General features: G+C 35.9%; 1 protein-coding gene across 8 annotated transcripts in view; it reads right to left on the bottom strand.

Moving 5' to 3' along the window:
• CCDC91 (coiled-coil domain containing 91) overlaps positions 1–22,503 on the bottom strand; it is a 363,292-nt gene that overhangs the window by 237,220 nt on the left and 103,569 nt on the right. For 7 of the 8 annotated variants that reach the window (XM_026457081.1, XM_026457085.1, XM_026457082.1 and 4 more), the window contains 3 exons: positions 11,386–11,540; positions 10,238–10,441; positions 9,419–9,523 (listed from right to left, as the gene is read on the bottom strand). In XM_026457081.1, coding sequence (XP_026312866.1) covers positions 9,419–9,523; positions 10,238–10,441; positions 11,386–11,540 — 464 coding nt within the window. Of the gene's footprint in view, positions 1–9,418; positions 9,524–10,237; positions 10,442–11,385; positions 11,541–12,480; positions 12,570–22,503 lie in introns of all 8 variants that reach the window. The other variant, XM_026457083.1, reaches the window with a different exon arrangement.

Genomic DNA, 22,503 nt, shown 5'->3' with positions numbered 1-22,503 from the left:
ACGTGTATGGCATCTGAATCTGTGCAGGAAAAAAGATAAAAGTAATAGGACATCAGACAGACACTAAAACTCTGAAATGGCTAACAGAAACTCACTGGAGAGGTCAGCATGCCAAGATAAGAACAGTAGCTCATCAGACAGACATTAAAACTCTGCAATGGCTAACAGAAACTCACTGGAGAGGTCAGCATGCCAAGATAAGAACAGTAGCTGAAACTGAGAGAAGTCTACACAATTTCAGGTAAGTACAAGTGGTCTTCAATAAGGAGTCAATGGGCCAAAAAAACTCTAAATACTTTCAAGATAAAGCCCCACACTGAGGATACATTGCTAGGAAAATCCAAATTGATCAAACCAGAGACAATAGAGAGAGAAGAAAAAGGGGATCAAGATAAAAGTGGAAGAAGTAAATGAAGTCAGAAAATTATAAAATGTTTTCACCATATTTTTTAATCAGATAAAAACACAGGATTTTAAAATGAGAGAAAACACTATCTTAAATGACTCATTTAAAAAGTTTAAGAGAACTAATTTCAAGTAAAAACAACAGAAGAGCATTAGTTGAATCCCATACAATGCTATTATATGAAAAAAGAAGGAACAGAATGACAGCCCTACAGAAAATTAAAAGCATAGCCAAAAAAAAAAAAAAAAAGGTGTGAGTTGGCTGAAAGTAAAAATAAATAAATAAATAAAATAAAAAGAAAAATTAAAAACTCAACACAAAGTGAGCTAAAAGATACTCAGAAAATTATAAAATAGATTAAACAACATAAACCAAAGTTAGAACAACTCAGAAATGATGAGAGATTTTAGAAAAGAATTATGACAGAATAAATCATTTCAGAAATGATTATGTAAACTAAAGAATAAAAGGGGGAGCAAATTTTAGATAAAAAAGAATGAAGCAATAAAAAGGAGTCAAGTAAAGACAAATGTAGAAGGCAAAGACTATCCAACATACAAGTAACAGGAGTCACCATAAGGAAGACAGTCAGAGAATAAAACAAACATTAAATTTATAATGTAATAACTTCTTTAAACTGTAAAGAAAGAAATTGAAACTACATATATTAGAAAGACATATTGTAAACCTAGAAGAATCAACCAAAAATAACCAAAACCAGGATATAATAAGAAACTGGAAAAAGAATTAGATTGGTATTAGACTTTGACAGCAATGTTTTATGATACAAGAAAATCATGTATTTCAGATGTTCATAGAATAAAGAATTTCTGTATGAGTCACTGTGAAAAGGCTTCCAAGAAATAATCTTAACTAAATAAATAAATATTTAGTACATTATTATCTAAATAAGACAGAAAGAAGGAGATATGTGTATTTCTGATTGGCTTTGGTTTGCATTATAAAATACTCTACAAGGATACAAAAAAAAAAAAAAAAAACAGGAATTATCTGTTGAGGGGAAAAAAGAACTAGGTGGATATAGCAGAGGATGAGGTATAGACTTTTCACTATATGCCCTTATTTACTATATGCAGTTTTTGATGTTTGAATCACTTGAATACATTAACTGGCATGAGCCAGTAACTTAGCATTTTTTGAAACTTTCCTGGAAATTATAATGTGAGCCTGGATTGAAGATTATTGTTCTAAAATTTAAGGAAGTCAAATGAGTGAAGCAAAACAGATGAAATGCAGAAATTCATGAAAACTACTGTATAAAGCAAAATTTTCAAGTTTACTACTTGGACCTGAAAGTCTTATTTTTAAGAATATGCAAGGCCAGCTGTGGTGGCTCAAATCTGTAATCTCAGTATTTTGGAAGGCCAAGGTGGGCAGATCACCTGAGGTCAGGAGTTCAAAACAGCCTGGTGAACACGGTGAGACCCCGTCTCTACTAAAGATACAAAAATTAGCAAGGTGTGGTAGTGCACGCCTGTAATTCCAGCTACTTGGGAGGCTGAAGCACAAGAATCGCTTGAACCCAGGAGGTGGAGGTTGCAGTAAGACAAGATCTTGCCACTGACTCCAACCTAGGCAACAAAAGCGAAACTTCTTCTCAAAAAAAAAAAAAAAAAAGAATATATAACTGACACATTAAGTAAAATATCCTTAACATGTTCTTTTTATATAAATAATTCTACCTGTTTGTTTTGGATAAACTTTTCTAGACTACACAGACATGTTTTAACGAATGTAAATGCTTACTATGGCAATGTTTATTATTCTAATACAGCTTGACAAAGAGGTCTTCCAAATTTTCGTGTTTAACTTATGGACTGAATAATTCAATCATTCAATTAGCTTTGAAATAAGAAAGAAAATACTTGACCATATCTCACAACGATTCATCTCTCACAGTGACTCTCCTTTTATAACGCCTGTGAAGAGGATAGGATTCCTAGTAACAGAAATACATACATTTCCCAACATCAAATCTAATATAAAATATACTACTAAAAGAAATGCATGTAAAACCAACTAAAACATAAAATCCTTATTCTTCATTTTTTACAAACATTCCATTTATTAATTACTTTCTCTTGTCAGACTAAAATTCTGACAAAAATACATCTTCAGAGTGTTTAGTCATGCCAAAAAATATGTGAATAAACAGAATGTCTTCAAGTGATGCTTAATGTATACTAACATTTCCTTCAGCATTTTCCAGTCCTACATAAGACCACACACTATATTTTGGGTTACCTAGGCATAACTGCTAAATTCTCTACATACCAGATCATCAAGCTAACTATTCTGGGTAGTCAAGCAACTGATCTAACCTACCCCTTAACCAAATTTATAAAGCATAATTATTATAGTAGCCTCTTGCCAAGCGCCCAATGTCCAACACCTGATTAGTACTTATTTTTAAAGAGTACATGAAAAAATTGAGATTAATATCTACTGGTACTTAAGTAATACAATCTGTGAAATTAGCAACAGAATGTAAGTAGTAGTCTGGGGCTGTATAAATCCATTTATTAGGTAAATGTAAGGTCCTCTGAAACATTTTATTTTCATAAAACAGTACCTTTTTTTTAAATTAAATTCTCAAGCCAAATAATCAAGCTGCTATAGCCAGGAGGCACTGCAATAGAAAATGGAATGTAAAAGAATAGGTCCAGTCTTTAAAAAGCTTACAAAAAAAATTCCCAAAGTTAGCCATAGATACCAATACTGACGACTATCAAAGATAATAATTTTATAACCAGCTGTGTCTGGTTGCTGAATTTTTAGAAATGTGGCAGCATGAGGACATGTGCTATCTGATGAGCTGCCAAGTTTCCTAAGTGCTTGTCACAGGTGTTGACCCACTTGTTACAGAAGTCAAAGAAAGGATACAAAAGGGATTGGAATCCATGCTGTACTAAAATGAGGAGTTCTCTACTCAAGTTTTGTGAAAGTCCTTTAAATAGTTATTTCTGATAAGTGCAGCATGACTCACTTTTCTTCCTCTGGTTAGGCTACACACCCTGGACAGAACAGGAAAAGGGGACATAGCACACACCCCCATTGTACTATAGAGTTCACAGTATTTATTTCCTTTTGTTATGGCACATTCACGCCTCTCCACCTATCCTGGTAATCAGACCATATCACATAAAATAACACTGTTAGAATTCTCTGTAATCATTAATGTTGTCTTTAAAAAGTTTGTTTAAAGGTTTTACAAACATTCCATTTATTAATTACTCTCTCTTGTCAGAATAAAATTCTGACAAAGATACATCCAAACCCTGGCCTAAGTAGAGGGGCAGATTTTTCAAAATTGAAAATTCAGAGCCCAGTATTCTGAAATCAGGTGAAAATATTGAGAATTTTCATGGTGAGAAATGGCTATAAATTTTATTTTCCTTTTTCTATATTGTCCACATTTTCCAGACTAAACATACTATTTTTATAAATACATAAACATACTAACATTTCTTAAGGAGAAAGACTTCTCAGCTAATTTAATCTAGCATTATCTTACTGGACTCCTAAATGTTGTGCTTTATTTAGGATACCACAGAGATGCAGGCACCAGTATATTGTTCCCATCATCATAAATAACTCTTTTCATTTAATTAAGCTCCACAAACATTTAAAAGACCTGTATGCTAGATACCTTGATATTAAAAAATTGCCATATTCTACAGAAAATATGTCATAAATAAGACTCAATTATCTAGAGGATGACTGGCAGACCATAAATCCAAACAAGAAATTTAATATATATATTCATTGTTTGTATTAGTCCATTTTCACACTACTGATAAAGACATACCCGAGACTAGGCAACTTATAAAAGAAAGAGGTTTAATGGACTCAACAGTTCTACTTGGCTGAGGAGGCCTGACAATCATGACAGAAGGTAAAAGGCACATCTCACATGGCAGCAGACAAGAGAAGAGAACTTGTGCAGAGAAATTTCCCTTTATAAAGCCATCAGATCTCATGAGACGTTTACTATCATGAGAATTGCACAAGAAAGACACACCCCCATAATTCAATTATCTCCCATTAGGTCCTTTCCACAACATGTGGGAATTCTGAAAGCTACAATTCAAGATAAGATTTGGGTGGGGACACAGCCAAACCATATCACTATTTAAAAACTCACTTTGCTAATATTTCATCCTATAGATATTTAACATATAGTAGCCTCCTTTGACGCTCACAAATTTAATCACATCTCCTATTCCTAAGAAATTATTAGGTAGAAACAACTTTGTGTTAGTTTGAAAAAAAAAAAAAAGTCCATAACCCTCAGAAAGAACTGGATTGCAGAAAGGTCAAATAGGGAAGCCTAAGATTTCTAAATTCTTCCTGGATCAAGTATTTACAGCACAATGTAAATGTTTTTGTTGAAAATACTCTTTCAGAATATCTAACACATACTCATATATATGCACAAACTTAGTAAATATAAAGCAGATAAAAAGATTTATGTATTATCTCCCATTTTGAATTATCCATATATTTTTATCCATCCTTCCTCTATCTAGAATGACTCCATGGGGGCTCATTAACCTGTTTCCCACGCCCCCCTAAAAAAACTGACTCAAAGTTACCTGTTTCAAAATAATGTTTTGATATCAATTTCCTGATGTAGCTACAACAACGAATACCTAAAATTTAAAAGGTTGCTTTCTATCCCACTTTCAGATTAAAATTAAAAAGACACACTTTTCCCTATTTCTGTCAATAAATACAGCTACAAAGTTTGGACATTTTATTAAAACAAATGTAAGAGGATTCTGGAACGTAGAGGGAAGGCAGACCTACTAGGGACCTGGGAATCCAAGGAATGACAAAGCAGTGAGTTCTGTGAGTTTTCTTTTAGCCTCATATATCCCAAACTAGGGAGTGGAACAGCCAGCAACCAGGAAACACCAATAGGCACAAAAGCCCCAATAAAAGCCAATCCTCTGTAGCAAAAGGGCCATGAAAGGCACAATCTAGCAAGACAGAAAGCTTTTAGACAATAAACACCCCACACCAACCAAATACCACGAAAAAAAAATGGCCCTAACTTTGAAACTTTTAATCAATAGTAACCAATGACTCAAACAAAATACCTTCTTCTAAATTGTCACAGTGTAGGCCTATTGAATAATGTCCCCATAGGACACTGAAAAGATACACTGCTCACCTTTTTCCTTATTTCCAAGTTTCACCTTTATTTTTAAACCACCTCTGTCACAAAAGGCCAAGTACTGAGCCTAGATTTCCACTCTTGCACAGCAACAATGAAGTGCCCACAGATGACCTTGATGTGGTATCAGAGAAAACCAAGTGGTTATGAAGACAGTTTTAGGACTTCTATCCCCATCCAAAAGGAAAAAAACTCTCTCACCCTCCATTCCTGTGTCAGAGGAAGCTGAGTGGGAAGCCAGAACCTTTATAACTATCCAGAGGTAACAAGGTCGCCCCTAATCTCACGGTAAGGCACCAGTGGAACAGTAAAAAGGTGCCTCTACCCCTCCCAGCCAGGGACGCATCTGCTAAGGCCTGTGGGAGCCCTGAAATCCCACCTTATCCCAGGAGTAAGGTGGTATCCTTCCTATCCAGGGTATCAAAGAGGGCTGAGTGGAGAACTTGTCATTTTACTTGCACCTCACGTTAACAAAATAGTTAATCTTTTCCCAAACTATACAGTATCAGATGAGGCCTGCTAAAATACAAGATTTAAATAAGATCCAAGGTGTCATACAAAATACCCACAATATGCAGGATATAATTTAAAAATACTCATGATACTAAGAATCAGGAAAATCTCAACTTGGGCAAGAAAATACTACCAACGGTAACACTGAAATGATACTTTCCTAACAAGGATTTTAAAGCAACCATAATAAAAATGCTTCAGTCGGGAATTATGAACATGCTTGAAACAAACAGAATAGAAAGCTTCAGCACAGAATGGAAGATATGAAGGAGAGCCAAATGGAAATTTTAGAACTAAAAATACGATAACCAAATAAAAAACAAAGAATTGGCACATGAAATGAATGGAAGGAACTGAGGATAGAAATCCTTTCCTCAGAGATGGATGGTACGGTGACATATAAACTGAACAGTATGCCTACTTTAACTTCGATTTGGCTATGAGACCTCCTGGTACATTTTTCTGTAATTTATTTAGCCAAGGTGTTTAACACTCCATAAGTTACTCTTTTATTCCCATGCTATAAAAAGGAGAGAGAAGCCTATTGGTCCTAAAATGAAGTCATCTGAAAAAAGTTTTCTTTGAAAGTACAGATTCCTATAAAACGAACTAGCTTTGAAGACTCAAGTTATCACTCCTAGATTATGACTATTAATAGTAAATGCAGTGAGACAACAATGATAATGCCAGATAGCATTTATATTAGTCATTAATGTAAAAACAACCCAAAGTGATATATGTTAGGTTTTATATAGTCTCTCTGATATGTTACTGTTCCCATTTATAGATGGAAAAATTGAATTCTCAAAGATGTATGTCTCACTAAAGGGTCCAGAATAAGTCATTCAATGGAGACAAAAAAACAGTTACCTCATTATTCAGTACTATGCCTTTTAATAAGCACCATAAGTCCAAGGATGAGGTCAGTAAGTGTGGCTATACACAATGTAGTTAGTCCTTGGGGAACAGGGTGCATGATATTAGTTCATCTACTGATTCATCCAACAGTATTCATTGAACATGCACTATATGCCAGGTACTACTGGCAAGGAAAAGTTCTTAATCTGAAGAAACTTACACTGTAATGGAGAAAAGGCAGAAAATAAACAAATCAAAATAAAACAACAAGTAGGAATAAGTGGTATGGGAAAGAAAAAAATAAAAAGGGCTAGGGAATGCTGAGCAACTACACAGGACTTTATTTTATACAGCATGATTAAGAAAAGCCTCCACAAGAGTAGCATTTGAGCAAGTATCAGAAGGAAGCTAGAGTTCAGCAAGAGCTGTTAAAAGTATAATTTTCAAAAAGTTAATCTGACTCATGTAAATACAAATTGAAGATATACCAAAGATTTATTTTGTCTATTTACTAATGAATTAATCATTTAAGACTGAATGAATGAGACATTAAGACTGGTTCAAGAAGCATTTGAAGAACAGGATTTATATAGGAAATTTAACAATGGAGTGTTAGACTAAAAGCACTAGGTTAGAGACAAAATTGGTTAATATCCTGTAAGACCGAATGAATAAGATGCTAAGACTGGTTCAAACAGCGTTTGAAGAAAAGGATTTAGATAGGAAAGTTACATGGAGTGTTAGACTAAAAGCACTAGGTTAGAGATAAAACTTGTTAATATCCTACAGGGCAATTAATTATGTTCTCTGAAGTTATCTTTTCTAACAAACAGAATTATTTGCATCTCTTCAGGGGAAAAAAATTCTATAAATTAACATGTAACTTCACTACATCTGAAACTTATTCAAGAGTAAAGAGTGAGTCAAATAAAGTACATTCTCCTAAGTATGCCTGAGGTAGGCACATTAAACAATGTCATCACAGACGCTGAAAAGACACACTGCCTGCATTTTTCCTTATTTCCAAGTTTTGTATTTTTAAAAAACTGCTCTACAGGAGGAACAACATTCCAGGCAGGGATACGTGAGTGAATCATGGATCATACTACTCCAACAGGCAAAGAATGTCCTTCCCCACATATACTCACACATTCACCTATACCTTATTGTAAAGCTTGGTGTAAATAAATACCTGAGGGTAAACTGGAGAAGCTTGAAAATGTATATTGGAAAGAAAATAGGAATTGAGTCTGGGATCTGATTTGATTTACATTTTTAAAACACTACTCTTACCTGCTGAATTAAAAACTCATGATGGAAAAGAACAAGAGTGGAAGCTAGAAGACCACTTACGAGACTATTACAGTGATTCGGGCAAATAAATAAACAAATATATGATTTGTCAAATGTAATAGGTGCTAGGAAGAAAAATAAAGAAGACTATGATAAGGTGGATGAAGAGGATGTCAGCATTGTCTGGAAAGGCTTATCTGATAAGGTAATACTTGAACAGAGACTTGAAGGCTATGAAGAAAACCATGCAGGTATCTGAGGGAATCTGAGTACTCTGGATATTAGGAAAAAGAAAAATGACTGAGGAAAAAGAGGCAAGGAAAAGACAGGAAGAAGGGACATAAGGGAACACAGAGCCTTGAAAACCAGTTTAAGGACTTGGCTTTTAGTGTGGGTAAGATAAGAAGCTACCGAAGGTTTTAGAACAGAAGAATGACATGACCAGCTTTAAGTTTCAATCAGATCACAGTGGCTGCAATGGGGGGAATGGTCTGCACGTGGGCAGTGACAAAAGCAAAAGACTAGTAAGAATATACTTTAGTAACACAAGGGAGAAATAATGATAATATACAATATGTTGACAGTGGTGACCATGATGATAAACAGTTGAAACCTGGATATTCTGAAGGTACAGCCAACAAATCCTGCTAAAGAAACAGACATTGAGTAAGTACAAAAACGAATGTGCAAGTTTTAGTCTTAGCAATTAACAGGAAGGAGTTGTCATTTACTGTGTTAAGTTAGACTGGAGAATAAATGCATAAGGAAATTTAGGAAGGAGAAAAGGAGACAATTTATTTTAAAAAGTTAAATATCTCAGTTCTGGATTACAGGATTCTAAATGTAATTCAAATGCAATTATTATAACAAAAATTAGAATAAACAGTTCCCAAAATGTATCCATTAGAAACAGAGTATTTCTTACCAAATTGTTTGAACCTCAAACTACTAATCCTCGGGGCTGCTCACAAACTCATATTTTTCAAAATGGGCGTCTTCCCATTAATTTAACCCATGTTAGTCAGTTTTATATATTTAAGCAAGTACTGATTCTTCATTCATAAGATACTCATTATGTACTTTTGGAAATTATAGCACATGCTTCATCAAAAGGCTTACATTTTAAATTTTAAGTTCAATTTTCTTACCTGAAGTTCTTTGTATCTATCTTGAAAAGAAATGGCCTCTTGCTCTTTTTCTTTTAGAAAGCCTTTTTCTAAGACATTATGCTTTTCCATCAATGATTCCACATCCTAAAACAAAAATCCAAATACAAGCTTTGTAATATTTAATGGCTTAAAATATATTTAGTTTTTTCAATGAACATATCAGAAAACATTTGTCAGAGAAAGAATCCATGGGAAGTATGGCTTAAAATCTAACAATATTATAAATTGTATGCTTCATCTAATTTCTAGGACAATATCAAACATGGACATAACATTTACTCATTCCAACAAATGAATATGAGCACCTCAACTAACTTCATCAACATCATCTATTTCTAGATACACTTTCTATAAATATGGTAAGCTCTTTTGACAGATACATTCACAGAGAAGAATGCATAAGTAAAGAATTTACTAAAATGGCTGTATACCTAAGTACTCTTGTCAAATATCCCGTGATGCCTAACTTCCCATAGGGAAAAGTTGATGTCACAAAATTTCACCTTTTCATAAGAAATACAATATTATCTGCTTTCAAAGTAAATAAAAATAAACCAAAAAAAGAAAGCAACAGTTACAAAAAACCTAGTAAAAGATATTCATATCTTTAAAAGTACATATGTAAAATACATTTCTCATCAAAGGCTTTTCCAAGTGATTAGCTCATGACTGTTTTAAACCTCCAGCCAAGGGAGAAAAGTATCTTCTTCCTCTGATGAGTTTTTAATCAGAGTTTGAGATTATATCAAATTTCTAATATTTGCAAATCAAATATTTTTTAGGCAAATTTAAATATACCTTTTTAATTCTCTGTTTTTCTTCTTCAGATACTTTGAGTTTAATCTCCAGACTTGAAATTTTTTGCTGAAGCTGTATGTTAGATACATTGGCTCCAGGATCCTCAGAATCATCCACAAGGGCAATTGCTCCATTACTTTTTTCATCAGTTAAACCCAATGGAAAAAGTGAGATATCCAGATGAGTGTGTGTTGATTGCTGAATCTAAACCACATTACAAAAAAAAAAAAAAAAATACACAAGAGAGGAAAGTTTACACTATACCAATAATGAAAACATCCAAAGGGCACTAGAAACCACATTTGGAAATTAAGTTGTTGAAAAGGTTCTGAAATTATTTCACCCTTTAAGTAAATCAAGAGAAGACCTCAAACTGTTACAACAACCCAATCTTTGCTGTAAGAAACAAAATTTCCTCTTAATTTTGAAATCTAATGTATTCCTTAATTTGCTACCAACGCACTAAAAGACTTAAAACTTTTTCCTACACTTGAAAATGTATGAATAAGGATAGACATATCTGGTTGTTAACAGTTCTTAAAATTTACACACAGACCTAAATTCGTTTATATTTTAAACTGTAAATCGAACTCTGAAATTTATCAATGACCTCTATTGATCATCACTATCTCGCAAAATTAACAGGTGACTCAAAATTGTGTACAACACTTCAGAAATTGGGACTACCTCCAGCAGCTAGCATAAGTGCTTGGTTTAAAAAATATTTGAATGAATAAACCTTATAACTGCTATATTTTTGGTTTTTACCCTAAAATTGAAATAGTTGCTTGTATACCTGAAAACATGTGGTAAGATTTGCTAAAAAGAGAAATACTTTTTCTTCTTTGTATTATTTTCCCTTTTCAAGTTCAAGATTTGAAATGCAAAGCCAAGTAAAGTTTAATAAAAGATACTCAAATCATACTTTGGTAACTAAGGCTACTTAAATATTTTGCAATTGTGCCACGAAACACAAACATATTATCTAGTTTTTTTGAATTCTACGTATTAGCCTCAAAATTAGAATCTCTATTGCAGAAATACTTCTTTAAGACAAATTGGCTAAAAAAGAAACTTAAAAAACACCAATTAAATTAGCAGGCAATTTTTTAAGTGCACATCTCCTTTAAAAATATGCTTGTCTTTACCTGTGCTTTAGGAATAGTCTGACTCATAATGCTATTTTCTGGTGTATTCTCTGGTGATGAAATAATGGCATCAGAAGAGAGGCAGCCAATGGCAGAAGAGTGATCATGGTCCAGTACAATCTCAGGAGAAGATGGTGAAAGATGGACTCCAGATACTAAAAAAAAAAAAACAAAAAGGATAGGATTATTAAAGAGAAAACAGGTTGAAGGGAAGAAAGCTGAAACAGAGTAAAAGAGAAAAGTAAGGAAAGTAAAAGCAATGAGAGTGAAAAATCAGGATTCTATGACTATTTCTCAGGGCCTAATCGCTAAGAGGTAAAACTAGTATTTTTAATTTAACATGACATTTCCATGTAAGATCCAGGCAAACAAAATAGTTTTATAAAGTCTTAGTGTAATAGTGCCATAAGAAGCACATTTCTAGCATAGAGAAAATACTCATATATATATATGAGTATATCATATATATGAGAAAATATATATATTATATATATAATATATTCATTCATTTCATTCAGAAAAACCGACTTAATTTTTTAAAAAGCACTAGAGTGCCTACCAGTGCCAGTCATAGGCATTAGGGACTGAAGAGACACCAGTGAGCGATACAGATGCACCCATGTACTCAATGGCTTTACAACTCGGTAGGCAAGTCAACCAATTAACATTTATAACAATAAAATGAGTAAGGGAAAAAATCAATTACTTTGAAACAACTAATCCAACAATATCTGCATGGTCTTCTTTTGTGACAAATTAAAGAATTTTCATGCTAAAATAAAGTCAATTTAAGTTTTTTGAATTGTCCATACAGAAAAATAATAATTTTTCTTTTTCAATTAGCTTAAAAAAAATTAGATTGTGATTAGAGCTCAAATATGAAAGTTCTGAAAGGAAACCCAAATATCAAGTATGACATAGGACGAAAGTACGGATACGAGCAAGATAAACAGGTCGTACATATATTACTTGATTTTCAAATGTTCTTTCTAAAAATTCAAATAAGTTCGTACTAGGTGTGTTAAAATATAAGGAAAGTGAGTCATTTTTTGGTACAGCCCATTCATACATTTTGACTTTCTAAACTATAAAGACCTTTATTCCACATTGGCATCAGTAGCAACGTCAGTGAAGTTCTACCATAAACTCTGGAAGGCAGTTCACAATGGAAATTGCATGTTTCCCTGAAGAAAGACATTTATAAGGCTGTTAGATATAAACAAAATAACAAATACATCAATTTGTGATTGATATTCTAAGAATTCAATTATCTTTTTTTTTTTTTTTTTTTTTTTTTTTTTTTTTTTGGGAGATGGAGTCTGGCTCTGTAGCCCAGCCTGGAGTGCAGTGGCCAGATCTCAGCTCACTGCAAGCTCCGTCTTCCGGGTTTACGCCATTCTCCTGCCTCAGCCTCCCGAGTAGCTGGGACTACAGGCGCCCACCACCACGCCCGGCTAGTTTTTTGTATTTTTTTAAGTAGAGACAGGGTTTCACTGGGTTAGTCAGGATGGTCTCGATCTCCTGACCTCGTGATCCGCCCGTCTCGGCCTCCCAAAGTGCTGGGATTACAGGCTTGCGCCACCGCGCCCGGCCTGAATTCAATTATCTTAAATACATTTTTATTAGGTAGCAATATTGCATTTTTGAAACATTATGTGTCTCATAATATATAATATAGTCTAGCTTCACCCGACGGCTTTTTTTTTTTTTTTTTGAGACAGAATCTCGCTGTGTTGCCCAGGCTGGAGTGCAGTGGTGCGATCTTAGCTCACTGCAACCTCCACCTCCCGGGTTCACGCCATTCTCCTGCCTTAGCCTCCGGAGTAGCTGGTACTACAGGCAACCGCCACCACGCCCGGCTAACTTTTTGTATTTTTAGTAGAGACAGGGTTTCACCATGTTAGGATGGTTTCGATCGCTTGACCCCATGATCCACATGCCCCAGCCTCCCAAAGTGCTGGGATTACAGGCATGAGCCACCACGCCTGGCCAGGCATTTCAATTCCTTTTTTATTTTTTTTTTAAAGACGGAGTCTCACCCCGTCGCCCAGGCTGGAGTACAATAGTGCAATCTCGGCTCACTGCAACTTCCACATCCTGGGTTCAAGCAATTCTCCTGCCTCAGCCTCCCAAGTAGCTGGGATTACAGGCGCTCAGCACCAAGCCCAGCTAACTTTTTGTATTTTTAGTAGAGACAGAGTTTCACCATGTTGGCCAGGATAGTCATGATCTCCTGACCTCCTGACCTGCTGATCCACCTGCCTCGGCCTCCCAAAGAGCTAGGATTACAGGCATGAGCCACCGCGCCCGGCCAGGCATTTCAATTCTTAACTCAAATACAGAAAAGTGAAATTTTAATTCATGTTTGTACTTGGTATCCCCACTTCAGAAATTATGTTTTTCTAACCTTCACTATTCTATACAAGTATAATAGTGAAAGAGATTTCTTCAAAACGTCAAAATATTTCCACTTCTAATTCTGTATCATAATTTACAACAAAAATACTACTAATGAATTTTTAAAGGCATGAAAGTAACTAGTATAGTGGACAGAGAAGGAATACATCCTTGTGGTTAAGAACACAGACTCTAGAACCACACTACCATACCAGGTATAGAACAATGGACAAGTTACTTAACTTCTCTGTGCTTCAGTGTCCTCATCTATAAAATGGGCAGAGATTTTGCTGATAAGGTTTAAATTGTGGAAAACATGTAAAGCATTTAGTACAGTGTTGATATTTTATTATTTTAAAGAATATTATTAAAATTTATTAAGCAAGTATGTTTATTTAAAGGTATGTATGTGGCTGTGATCCTGTATTCAAGAAACTATTAACAGTTTCATTCTGATCTAACACCTATTTCAATATTTATGTATGTTATTCATATTTATAGGCATAAGATAAGATGTCATGCTGTCCCAAGTTAAATTCTTCTCCTGTAACATTAAATGTTCAAGTGTATCATCTTAGGGAGAAAGGAGGGAAAGTGAGTAGAATACAGGAAGAGTGGGAGCAAGTAAGAAAGAAAAGAGGAAAAGAAAGAGATGAAAGGGAGAGGCTGAAGGAGGACAGTAGAGAGAGGAAATGAAGGTACCCAGAGTCACATACTAACTAGTACTGTACTATGACCCTTTCTCTTCATAACCAAGTTACTTAACAGTTCATAACCCCTGTCGCCATTTTCTTCTTCCTCGACCCAATCTTCATCACTCCACTGGATTTAAGATACTAGTTGCCATATCAGATACTATTAAATTAAATAAACACATCTGATCTTATCTTTCTTCAGTTCTTCAGAGAACATGATGATGACCCTCCATTTTTCTTAAAACTCCTCCTTTGGTCCCTGTTACACAAGATCTCCTATATTTCTACCTAACACTTTGACTACCATTTTCTTGATTCCTTTTCAGGCTCTTTCTCCAATAAACCTCAAGTTTCAATATTTCATATATCTGCTGATCTTCTCACTGCACAGAATATTCTGGATTACCACTTTCAAAACCCATTATTTAAATTACCACCTCTAAGCTAATGATACTCAATACATCTCTGGTATAAATCACTCTGCAGAAATCTAGATCTATACTCACCTTACTACCAGATAGTTTCATTCAGGTGTCCAACAGATATACCAAACCTGCCTATCATCTTATATAGACCTGCTTTGCTTCATGTTTTCCATCTAGTTAATAATACCTCAAAAAACCATTTGCTCAAGCCAGAAATGATACCACTAAGTGCTAATTTCACTCCAGTCACACAGTATTACTAACATTCCCTGACTATGCCACGTTTCTTCAGTACCTCTGTGACCTCACAATATTATTCTCTAGGTAAAAGCCATAGGCATTAGAGTCAGAAATGGGTTCAAATTTAAACATTAACAATTTATGCATTATGCAGCCTTAGGCAAATTACAATAACTCTTCTAAGCCAAAGTTTCCTCTTGCGAAAATGGGGAAATAATAGGTAGCTCAAAATGATGTTGTACAGCTTAAATGAGATAATGTATACCAACCACTTAGCTCAGTGACAGGTACATGGTAAGCATTCAGTAAATGGAAGATGTCACTGAAGTTGTAAGTTGGCAACATTCAAAACAAGCTTTTCTAGAAATCTTTTCACATCTATCCCATTATTCACCCAAGCACAAAATAATTCTAATTTTCCATTGTTAAGATACTACAAGATTTTTAAGAAATAGTGACAAACCATTGCATAACAATAAATGGGAAACATTTAAAGCAGTGATTAGAAACAAAACTTCATAGCCCTGAACACTTCAATCAAAAAATAAATTAAATTCCCAGCTCAAACTAAAAAAGAAACAAAAAAGAAAATTTAAAACGTAGAATAAGGAAAATAATAAAGATACTGCAATCAGTGAAGTTGATTAATAAGAAAAAAGGGTAAATATAACTATTCAAAATCCTGGATTTCAAATGAAAATTAAACAAAATAGTAGCTAACAATACAAAATTAAATGATAAGGAGAATATAGCTATTATAACAGAAGAAACTAGAAAGTAGTAACATTGGGTGGTGCAAAGATGGCTGAATAAGAACAGCTCCAGTCTCCAGCTCCCAGCGTTAGCAGCACAGTAAACAGGTGATTTCTGCACTTCTGACTGATGTACAGGGTTCATTTCACTGAGGCTTCTCAGATAGTGGGTGCTGGACAGTAGGTGCAGCCCAACGAGCGAGAGCCAAAGCTGGGCGCGGCATTGCCTCACCCGGGAAGTGCTAGGGGGAAGGGAATTCTCCTTCCTAGCCAAAGGAAACCATGACACACAACACCTGGAAAATCGGGTTACTCCCACCCTAATAGTGCACTTTACCAAGGGTCTTAGCAAACGGCACACCATGATATTATATCCCGCGCCTTGCTGGGAGGATCCCATGCCCACAGAGCCTCCCTCATTGCCAGCACAGCAGTCTGAGATCTAACTGCAAGGCAGCAGCAAGGCTGGGGGAGGTGCGCCCGCCACTGCTGAGGCTTAAGTAGGTGAACGAAGTGGCCAAGAAACTCCAACTCCAACTGGGTGGAGCCCACCACAGCTCAAGGAGGCCTGCCTGCCTCTGTAGACTCCACTTCTGGGGACAGGGCATAGCCAAACAAAAAAAGCAGAAACCTCTGCAGATGAAAATGTCCCTGTCTGACAGCTTTTGAAGAGAGTGGTGGTTCTCCCAGCATGGAGTTTGAGATCTGAGAACGAACAGACTGCCTGCTCAAATGGGTCCCTGATCCCTGAGTAACCTAACTGAGAGACATGCCCCACTAGGTACAGATTGACACCTCACAACTCACACGGCTGGGTACACCCCTGAGACGAAGCTTCCAGAGGAATGATCAGATAGCAATATTTGCTGTTCAGCAATATTCACTCTTCTGCAGCCTCTGCTGCTGATACCCAGGCAAACAGGGTCTGGAGTGGAACTCAAGCAAACTCCAACAGACCTGCAGCTGAGAGTCCTGACTGTTAGAAGGAAAACTAATAAACAGAAAGGACATCCACATCAAAACCCCATCTTTATATCACCATCATCAAAGACCAAAGATGGGGTCTTTGATGACAAAACCACAAAGATGGGGAAAAAGTAGTTCAAAAAAGCTGAAAATTATAAAAATCAGAGCGCCTCTCACCCTCCAAAGAAACACAGCTCCTCGCCAGCAACGGAACAAAGCTGCATGGAGAATGACTTTCACGAGTTGAGAGAAGAAGGCTTCAGGCAATCAAACTTCTCCGAGCTAAAGAAGGAAGTATGAACCCAGCACAAAGAAACTAAAAACCTTGAAAAAAGATTTGACAAAAGGCTGACTAGAATAACCAATGTAGAGAAGCCCTTAAACAACCTGATAGAGATTAAAACCATGACACAAGAACTACGTGACAAATGCACAAGGTTCAGTAACTGATTTCGATCAACAGGATGAAGGGTATCAGTGATTGAAGATCAAATGAATGAAATGAAGCAAAAAGAGAAGTTTACAGAAAAAAGAGTAAAAAGAAATGAACAAACTCTCCAAGAAATATGGGACTATGCGAAAAGACCATATCTACGTCTCATTGGTGTACCTGGAAGTAACAGGGAGAATGGAACCAAGTTGGAAAACACTCTGCAGGATATTATCCAGGAGAACTTCCCCAATCTAGCAGGGCAGGTCAACATTCAAATTCAGGAAATATAGAGAACTCAACAAAAATACTCCTCGAGAAAAGTACCAAAGTTGAAATGAAGGAAAAAATATTAAAGGCAGCCAGCAAGAAAGGTCGGGTTACTCACAAAGGGAAGCCCATCAGACTAACAGTGGATCTCTACACAGAAACTCTACAAACCAGAAAAGAGTGGGGGCCAATACTCAACGTTCTTAAAGAAAAGAATGTTCAACCCAGAATTTCATATCCAGCCAAACTGTTTCATAAGTGAAGGAGAAATAAAATCCTTTACAGACAAGCAAATGCTGAGAGATTTTGTCACCACCAGATCTGCCCTACAAGAGCTCCTGAAGGAAGCACTAAACATGGAAAGGAACAACAGGTACCAGTCACTGCAAAAACATGCCAAAGTGTAAAGAGCATCGACGTCAGGAAGAAACTGCATCAACTAACGAACAAAATAACCAGCTAACATCATAATGACAGGAACAAATTCACACATAACAATATTAACCTTAAATTTAAATTGGCTAAATGCTCCAAATAAAAGACACAGACTGGCAAATTGGATAAAGAGTCAAGACCCATCAGTGTGCTATATTTAGGAGACCCATCTCACGTGCAGACACACCCAAAGGCTCAAAATAAATGGATGGAGGAAGATCTACCAAGCAACTGGAAAACAAAAAAAGGCAGAAGTTGCAATCCTAGTATGTGATAAAACAGACTTTCAACCAACAAAGATCAAAAGAGACAAAGAAGGCCATTACATAATGGTATAGGGATCAATTCAATAAGAAGAGCTAACTACCTTGAACATATATGCACCCAATACAGGAGGACCAGATTCATAAAGCAAGTCCTTAGAGACTTAAAAAGAGACTTAGACTCCCACAAAATAATAATGGGAGATTTCAACACCCCACTGTGAACATTACACAGATCAACAAGGGAGAAAGTTAACAAGGATATCCAGGAATTGAACTCAACTCTGCACCAAGCGGACCTAATAGACATCTACAGAACTCTCCACCCCAAATCAACAGAACAAACGTTCTTCCCAACACCATATCGAACTTATTCCAAAACTGACCACATAGTTGGAAGTGAAATACTCCTCAGCAAATGCAAAAGAACAGAAATTGTAACAAACTGTCTCTCAGACCACAGTGCAATCAAAGTAGAACTCAGGATTAAGAAACTCAATCAAAACTGCTCAACTACATGAAAACTGAACAACCTGTTCCTGAATGACTACTAGGTACATAACAAAATGAAGGCAGAAATAAAGATCTTCTTTGAAACCAATGAGAACAAAGATACAACATACCAGAATCTCTGTGACACATTTAAAGAAGTGTGTAGAGGAAAATTTACAGCACTAAATGCTCGGAAGAGAAAGCAGGAAAGATCTAAAATTGACACACTAACATCATAAGTAAAAGAACTAGAGAAGCAAGAGCAAACACATTCAAAAGCTAGCAGAAGGCAAGAGATAACTAGGATCAGAGCAAAACTGAAGGAGATAGACACACAAAAAACCCTTCAAAAAAATCAATGAATCCAGAAGCGGGTTTTTTGAAAAGATCAACAAAATTGATAGACCACTAGCAAGACAAATAAAGAAGAAAAGAGAGAAAAATCAAATAGACACAATAAAAAATGATAAAGGGGATATCACCACCAACCCCACAGAAATACAAATTACCATCAGAGAATACTATAAACACCTCTACGCAAATCAACTAGAAAACCTAGAAGAAATGGATAAATTCCTGGACGTACACACTCACCCAGGACTAAACCAGGAAGATGCTGAATCCCTGAATAGACCAATAACAGGCTCTGAAATTGAGGCAATAATTAAAAGCCTACCAACCAAAAAAAGTCCAGGACCAAATGGATTCACAGCCGAATGCTACCAGAGGTACAAGGAGGAGCTAGTACCATTCCTTCTGAAACTATTCCAATCAATAGAAACAAAGGGAATCCCCCTTAACTCATTTTATGAGGCCAACATCATCCTGATACCAAAGCCTGGCAGAGACACAATAACAAAAAAGAGAATTTTGGACCAATATCCCTGATGAACATTGATGCAAAAATCCTCAATAAAATACTGGCAAACCGAATGCAGCAGCACATCAAAAAGCTTATCCACCATGATCAAGTGGGCTTCATCCCTGGGATGCTAGGCTGGTTCAACATATGCAAATCAACAAACGTAATCCAGTATACAAACAGAACCAAAGACAAAAACCACATGATTATCTCAATAGATGCAGAAAAGGCCTTTGACAAAATTCAACAGCCCTTCATGCTAAGTACTCTCAATAAATTCGGTATTGATGGAACATATCTCAAAATAATAAGAGCTATTTATGACAAACCCACAGCCAATATCATACTGAATGGGCAAAAACTGGAAGCATTCCCTTTGAAAACTGGCACAAGACAGGGATGCCCTCTCTCATCACTCCTATTCAACATAGTGTTGGAAGCTCTGGCCCGGGCAATCAGGCAAGAGAAAAAAATAAAGAGTATTCAATTAGGAAATGAGGAAGTCAAATTGTCCCTGTTTGCAGATGACATGATTGTATATTTAGAAAACCCCATCGTCTCAGCCCAAAATCTCCTTAAGCTGATAAGCAACTTCAGCAAAGTCTCAGGATAGAAAATCAATATGCAAAAATCACAAGCATTCTTATACACCAGTAACAGACAAACAGAGAGCCAAATCATGAATGAACTCCCATTCACAATTGTTTCAAAGAGAATAAAATACCCAGGAATCCAACTTACAAGGGATGTGAAGGACCTCTTCAAGGAGAACTATAAACCACTGATCAATGAAATAAAAGAGGACACAAACAAATGGAAGAACATTCCATGCTCATGGATACGAAGAATCAATATTGTGAAAATGGCCATACTGCCCAAAGTAATTTATAGATTCAATGCCATCCCCATTAAGCTACCAATGACTCTCTTCACTGAATTGGAAAAAACTACTTTAAAGTTCATATGGAACCAAAAAAGACCCCACATTGCCAAGACGATCCTAAGCCAAAAGAACAAAGCTGCAGGCATCATGCTACCTGACTTCAAACTATACTATAAGGCTACAGTAAATAAAACAGCATGGTACTGGTACCAAAACAGAGATATAGACCAATGGAACAGAACAGAGTCCTCAGAAATAATACCACACATCTACAACCATCTAATCTTTGACAAAGCTGACAAAAACAAGAAATGGGGATAGGATTCCCTATTTAATAAATGGTGCAGGGAAAACTGGCTATCCATAAGTAGAAAGCTGAAACTGGATTCCTTCCTTACACCTTATACAAAAGTTAATTCAAGATGGATTAGAGACTTCAATGTCAGACCTAAAACCATAAAAACCCTAGAAGAAAACCTAGGCAGTACCATTCAGCACACAGACATGGGCAAGGACTTCATGTCTAAAACACCAAAAGCAATGGCAACAAAAGCCAAAATTGAGAAATGGGATCTCATTAAACTAAAGAGCTTCTGCACAGCAAAAGAAACTACCATCAGAGTGAACAGGCAACCTACAGAATGGGAGAAAATTTTTGCAATCTACTCATCTGACAAAGGGCTAATATCCAGAATCTACAAAGAACTCAAACAAATTTACAAGAAAAAAACAACCCCATCAAAAAGTGGGCAAAGGATATGAGCAGATGCTTCTCAAAAGAAGACATTTATGCAGCCAACAGACACATGAAAAAATGTTCATCATCATTCGCCATCAGAGAAATGTACATCAAAATCACAATGAGATACCATCTCACACCAGTTAGAATAGCGATCATTAAAAAGTCAGGAAACAATGGGTGCTGGAGAGGATGTGGAGAAATAGGAACACTCTTACACTGTTGGTGGGACTGTAAACTAGTTCACCATTGTGGAAGACAGTGTGGTGATTCCTCAAGGATCTAGAACTATAAATACCATTTGACCCAGTCATCCCATTACTGGGTATATACCCAAAGGATTATAAATCATGCTGCTGTAAAGACACATGCACACATATGTTTATGGTGGCACTATTCACAATAGCAAAGACTTGGAACCAATCCAAATGTCCATCAATGACAGACTGGATTAAGAAAATGTGGCACATATACACCACGGAATACTATGCAGCCATAAAAAAGGATGAGTTCATGTCCTTTGTAGGGACACGGATGCAGCTGGAAATCATCATTCTCAGCAAACTATCACAAGAATAGAAAACCAAACACTGCATGTTCTCACTCATAGGTGGCAACTGAACAATGAGAACACTTGGACACAGGAAAGGGAACATCACACACCGGGGCCTGTTGTGGGGTGGGGGGAGGGGGGAGGGAGAGCACTGGGAGATATACCTAATGTAAATGACAAGTTAATGGGTGCAGCACACCAACATGGCACATGTATACATATGTAACAAACCTGCACATTGTGCACATGTACCCTAGAACATAAAGTATAATAAATAAAAGAAAGTAATAAGGTTCTTCTACAGACTTCTAAGTAAATCAACCAAAGCATTTAGAAAAATGAAAAAATTCCTAAAGAATGTAGTTTCTAAAAGTTGATCTGACTAAATATTTTTTTAAACTTTCAAAAATAAATTTTCTTGTGGAAAAAAAGTTAGGCAACTACCCCACAAAAAAAGCATTAGGCTCAGATTATTTCAAGGGGATTTCTACCAAAAATTCAAACACTAGATAAACCCAATATTCTAAAATTGAGAAGAACACTGAAAATGAAGGAAAACGTCATTAGCATTACTACAACTAACATAACATTAATAGTAACACCTTACAAAGACAATGAAAATCAGAAAAATTCAAGATTTTCAGATTAGAGTATCACATAGATAATGAAGTATAAGTTCTAAATAAAATATTAACAAAATAAATCCAGCACCATAT

The sequence above is a fragment of the Piliocolobus tephrosceles genome, chromosome 10 (genome assembly GCF_002776525.5).
Source record: "Piliocolobus tephrosceles isolate RC106 chromosome 10, ASM277652v3, whole genome shotgun sequence".
NCBI classification, from domain to species: domain Eukaryota; kingdom Metazoa; phylum Chordata; class Mammalia; order Primates; family Cercopithecidae; genus Piliocolobus; species Piliocolobus tephrosceles.
This window is presented reverse-complemented; position numbering and strand designations above follow the sequence as displayed.